General features: G+C 38.5%; 1 protein-coding gene across 1 annotated transcript; it reads left to right on the top strand.

Moving 5' to 3' along the window:
* The first annotated feature begins 2237 nt into the window (after positions 1-2237).
* LOC140793833 (uncharacterized) lies at positions 2238-5615 on the top strand. Its single transcript, XM_073145570.1, has 4 exons — positions 2238-3263; positions 3388-3488; positions 3876-4099; positions 4205-5615. Exons 1-4 carry the CDS (start codon positions 2306-2308, stop codon positions 4908-4910), a joined length of 1989 nt encoding a protein of 662 aa, XP_073001671.1. The 5' UTR covers positions 2238-2305; the 3' UTR covers positions 4911-5615.

Genomic DNA, 5615 nt, shown 5'->3' with positions numbered 1-5615 from the left:
TATCAGCGATTGTCTAACTAAATTTAATTTAAAATATTTTTTAAAATTTTATTTTCTGATATTATTTTCTTCAAAATCCATTGGGACTAGGAGACGAAGGAAGTTTCATTTCGAATAAAATTTACTCCGAGGGTCCACTTACATGCACACCCACTCTTTATTAAATAAATTAGAGGTTACTTAAATGCTCATTTAAGGGCCCGTACTTACTAAATTAATTGCTTAATTAGGTTTCACATTTCTCGAAGTGGCGATGATGCACTTTAAATAGCTTTGTTCCTGTCGGCTAGTTCATGCCACGATCATAACTTTTACGTCTTCCTCCCTCCTCTAACAAATTACCTTCTTTTAAATTTAAATTTTAGAATTTAAACAAGGTCTCGCCCATAGTAATGAATTTTTTTAATATTTTTTAGGGGGGTTAAATAAGAGATTTAGAGGAACATGCTCGTTTGTCTTACCTTTTGTTTAAATTTTGTTGGCTTGGTTGTTGTTTAATTTGAGCACGAAGTTGAATGATTAGAAGATAATAATATTCTGGAAGTCAAATATGAATATGAATTGTTACTAGACTCGTTGGAAGCTTCGAGTTACTTATTCCAAGCTTTTGACATATAGTGAGAAATTTGGAAGTATCCCACCATAAAAGACCACTACTTTGCACCAAGAATATACTTTGGCAGTCACGTGAATTTAAATAGAAAAATAAAATAAAGTTATAAAAGGGCGGGGGGGGGGGGTGAGCACAATGCATGCATGCATGCATGTGGAGTCATGCTCATGAGTGTAGATCTACTTGTATACACCTTAGTGGAAACCAAGTTGGACTTCTCATCTATAGCTCCATTGCCATCACTAGTTGATGATAGGAATGGTAGTATTTGATGGGCATAAAAATAAAATAGAAGACTTGTAATAAGGAATAGTTATATCTAAATTTTATATGGATCTCTTAACTATGTCAGAAAATTTAAATACCTTTTCGCTTAGTTGTTCATTTCGATAGAAAAATTATTTTAAAAAAATATAATGACTATACATTTTGGGTTTAATCATAAAAAACGTCATAATAAATATATAAATTTTTTTTATTGTGAAGTTAATTTAATTTAGTATTCATTATCGATCATTTTTTTAAAAAACATATATTATATGATTAACTTTTAGAGTGTTATTCTTATTAAAAGAAGAGAAGTTGACAACAAAATAATTATCTAATATATATATATATATACTTATAATTAAAATTTATAATAAATGGTGTGAAAAAAATAAAATAAAATAAAATAAAAGAGAGATGAGATGGTGGTCCCCAAGTGCAAGGGGCTTTATGAAAAATAAAAGAAGAAAAAGATCCATTTAGGTTGTGAGCTGTGACCCTTCTAAGGCTACAAGCCCTGCAATATAATCTTTGGTTCATTTATCCTCCCCACATTTCCCTCTTCCCAAGGAATTGCCCATAGCTAGGGCACTCATCAGTGGTGTGGTCCATGGCAAAGCCAGAAGGCAAAACCTCTCATTTATTTCTATTTCCCCAATTTTGGATAACTATTTCAGGAATAAAGTTTAATTAAAGTTGGAACTAAAGACAATCTATTTAGGGTTATACCTAATATTTACATTATAAAAAATAACTCTAATATTTATCTTATAATAAATATTTTCGGATTCCATTACCATACTTAGTCACGTGGATTGCTTCATCGGTAAAAGAAAAAAGTATATTCACATAATAAGTACCCAACTTTTAAACCCTTTTTTTTTGTTGTTGTTGTTGCTTTTGCTCATTGACTTTAGTTTGAAAAGAAAGAGAAAATTACGCTTTAGATTTCATCACTGTTGGATCTCATCCAATAAAACTTTCCTCACATACCCCACCACTTTCATGATTCCATCTCTCTCGCTTTCTCTAATTACACTTAGCCTCCTAAATTATAACCATTTTGCATATGCACTATAAATTATTTATTAGACCTTGTGAACTTTAAAAAAAGAAGCATTCACGTAATTCTTTTATTTCATAGATCTATGTGATAAAAAGTTTCTTAATTTGAAAGATCTGTATGGTAAATTAAGAAATAATTTAAGGGATATATGTAGAAAATGGTAATAATTTAGGGAGGTAAATATAATTAACCTAAGAAATAAATAAAGAGAAGATTCCACCTCACTCACTCTCTCTCTCTCTTCCAACACCTTATAAGTTATAACGCCCGTCCGTATCGTATCTCATCTCATCTCATCACACATATCATGTGACTCTCTCTCTAAAACTTTATTAGTTTCTCTCTCTCTCTCTCTAGAAATGGGCTGCAACGGTTCGAAGCTACGCAACCAAGAACCCATCGTCCTCTGCCGTGGCCGCGCCGACCTCCTCGGCGCCGCCGTCCGCTACCGCGACTCCCTCGCGACCGCACACTCCGCCTTCTCCTCCTCCCTGGTGTCGCTCTCCTCCTCCCTCCACCACCTCCCTCTCTCTCTCCTCCCCCACCTCCCTCTTCCTCCTCACCGCAAGTCCGAGCCGTCTCCTCCTCCCTCCCACATCCACTTCCACCCCTCTGACTCCGACTCGGAAGCCGAATCCGATAGCTCCTCCCTTGTTCACCACCTCCACTACGCGCGAAGCCAGCCCCCACCCAATTCCGTCTCCTTCGAGCACCAACCACCGACTTCCGAAACAGTCAACTTTGGTTATTCCAATCCCTATGGCTATGCCGACGTGGGTAGGTTTTGGGGTACCTCTTACTCCTACCCTTCTTCCGCGCCGCAAGCACATGATGCGGCGGCGGCGGCGGCGGCGCCGCCGCCGCCGCCCTCGCCACCGAGGGCGAACACGTGGGATTTTCTAAACCCGTTTGAGAGCTATTACGGGAATTACTATTGGAATTCGAATTATTATACTCCAAGTCGGAGCTCGAAAGAGGTGAGGGATGAGGAGGGGATACCTGAGCTCGAGGCGGACGACGACGACGAGGTGGCGGTGAAGGAAGCTTATGGCGATCAAAAGTCGAGGGCTTCGGTTTCTTCTTCCGCTTCTCGAATGGAACGAGGCGATCGAGGAGGTAATGGGGAGCATGAGAAGGCCGAGGTGGTTGACAAGGGAGTGGTAAGTAATAAAGAGAGGAAGAGATTTGGGGATGTTTCGGACGTTGTGGATGAGATCAAAGCGCAGTTTGATAGGGCTTCGGAAGCTGCATTGGAGCTTTCGACGATTCTGGAGGTGGGAAAGCAGAGATATCAACAGAATTCTTCCATTTATGAAGGTAAAGATGGTTCTTTTAATCCTTTTCCTTTCAGAATTTACAATGCTTGTGCAAAAAAAAAAAAGTGAGGTTTATTTAGCAAATTAGTAACATTGGTTCTTGAATTGTTTGATTTCTGAATCAGTTTCTTCGCGAATGGCATCCTTGGACTTTGAAGAGGATAGTCTTTCGTCAACAATGCAGAGACTTTATGTTTGGGAGATGAAGCTTTACAACGAAGTGAAGGTATGCCAAATTAGTTCTGTTCTTAAAAGGTGTCCTTGATTTAATTAACAGAAATAAAGCAAGAGTATGGGTGGCATTTTGATTGCTTGCTTGATGATTAGAGATCTGATGAGATTTCTTCTTTTTTTTCCTTGTCTTTAATACAGTATTTCTCTGGCAGGACTTTGTAGTGCTTTACACAAGTAGCTTATATCTGTTGTTCTAAATGCCTACCAGATTGTTAACAGTCTATATTATTTATAAGCACTGTATAGAAACTTAAAAAAAGTGAAATTTGCATGCTCTTGTTATAGTTGGTCGCAACATTTTGGCATTTTTTGTTTAGTTACTTTGTTAGTCTTTTCTTTTCATGATGTTTTCTGTCTTGAGCAATATATTATTTTGCAGGCCGAGGAAAAAATGAGGTTACTTCTCGCTAAGAACTCAAAGCGGCTGAAACGCTTGGATCAAATGGGTGCAGAAGCTCATAAAATAGATTCCGCTCGGAAACTGATCAAGAAATTGTCAACAAAAATAAGAATCACGATTCGAGTTGTCAATTCCATATCTAGCAAGATAAACAAACTAAGGGATGAGGAGTTGTGGCCGCAGATAAATGCACTAATCCAAGGGTATGATCTTCTCCATGCTTGGCTGTTTAACTTGCTATCTTCAAGATTCTTGATGTCAACCCATACATGCGAGAGTACTTTTAAATAACAAAGATGTTTCTGCAGGTTTGTGAGGATGTGGAGAGTTATGCATCAATGCCATCAAATGCAGTGTCAAGCTATTTCAGAAGCTAAAAACTTAGATTCTATGGTGTCTGGTGGAAAAATCAGTGGAGCAATTATGCAGCTTGAACTGGAATTGATGAAGTGGATTGCCAATTTCTCTTCTTGGGTTAATGCTCAGAGGAACTACATCAAGGCATTGAACGGATGGCTCGGTCTATGTCTTAATTATGAGCCTAAAGTGACAGTTGATGGTGTTCCTCCTTATTCTCCTGGAAGAATAGGTGCTCCACCTGTGTTTGTTATCTGTAACGTTTGGTCTCAAGCTATGAGGAGGATATCTGAGAGGGAAGTGGTTGACGCCATGCAGGCTCTTGCTACTTACTTGCGGCATCTCTGGGAGCAGCAGAATGTTGAGCAACATGAAAGGATGATTGCGACGAGAGAAATGGATAGGTGGTTTAAGGCTAAGGAAAAGAATGCAGAAGAAATTCACAAAGAAGTGGATGCACTAAACAAGAAATTAGCCCTGGTACCTGGCCAGAGTAGTCTGCCTTGGTATATCCATCAAGTGCATGAGAGCTACTCTCCTGAAGCAAGTAGTCTTCAGATAGGTTTACAACATATCTTTGAGTCCTTGGAAAATTTTACTACCAGTTCTTTAGAAGCTTTTGAGGAACTCCTCAAACATGCTGAGAGGAAAGAGTAGCCAAAGAGAACGCACATGTACCATATACTTGTGTGGAGATTTTCTATGCTATCTATTAGTGACCTTTGAGCGGTGAAGGCCAGATAACCGATCGGTGATGACGTACTAAATGAAGCAGATGTTTTCCTCAAGAATGTCCATATAAATCAGAAAGGATCTTGTTAAGCTTCATCCAGCTACAACCGAGATTGAATCTTCAAAGACAGTGGAAATGTTGAGTAAGCTGTTTACTAACAAGGTGAGCCGCTTCGATGAAGGCTGTGAAGTAGTTTTTTATTGAAGCCTGGTGGGCATTAGAAGGCTCACATCATTGAGAAGGCTGTATTTTGATCATTAATCTTATTCTCCAGCTTAGACCTTAGAGATCATCTGGCCAAAAGCTTCATCTGCATCTCAGCTGCAGTCCAGTGTTTATATACATAAAACGCATAGTATCCAACAACAGTAGAGATATGGTATTAGATTAAGCAGAGCGACAGATGACATTCCACGAGCCGATGATATTTATCAATATGCTTTGGTAAACCCCTTGTACATGTATTAGCAGTGTCTTTTGTAGAAATGCACTACATGGGATGTGTATATTAGGGTGCAGAAGTTAGGACAATTTATTTTGTTCTTCATCCTTGGAAATTTTTTGTTTTGCCTGCTTCTTTCTCTATTCCTTTTGGCTCTCATCTGATTAAAAAAGATAATTGCTTCTCA

Source organism: Typha latifolia, chromosome 8 (assembly GCF_019914945.1).
Source record: "Typha latifolia isolate L0001 chromosome 8, TyphaL0001v2, whole genome shotgun sequence".
NCBI classification, from domain to species: domain Eukaryota; kingdom Viridiplantae; phylum Streptophyta; class Magnoliopsida; order Poales; family Typhaceae; genus Typha; species Typha latifolia.
This window is presented reverse-complemented; position numbering and strand designations above follow the sequence as displayed.

Bases quoted from the DNA above. Each gene is read 5' to 3' on its own strand.
- LOC140793833 (XM_073145570.1), top strand. From the start codon at position 2,306: ATGGGCTGCAACGGTTCGAAGCTACGCAACCAAGAACCCATCGTCCTC. The intron at 3,264-3,387 runs GTAAAGATGGTT...TTTCTGAATCAG, and splicing joins GAATTCTTCCATTTATGAAG to TTTCTTCGCGAATGGCATCC. The intron at 3,489-3,875 runs GTATGCCAAATT...ATTATTTTGCAG, and splicing joins AGCTTTACAACGAAGTGAAG to GCCGAGGAAAAAATGAGGTT.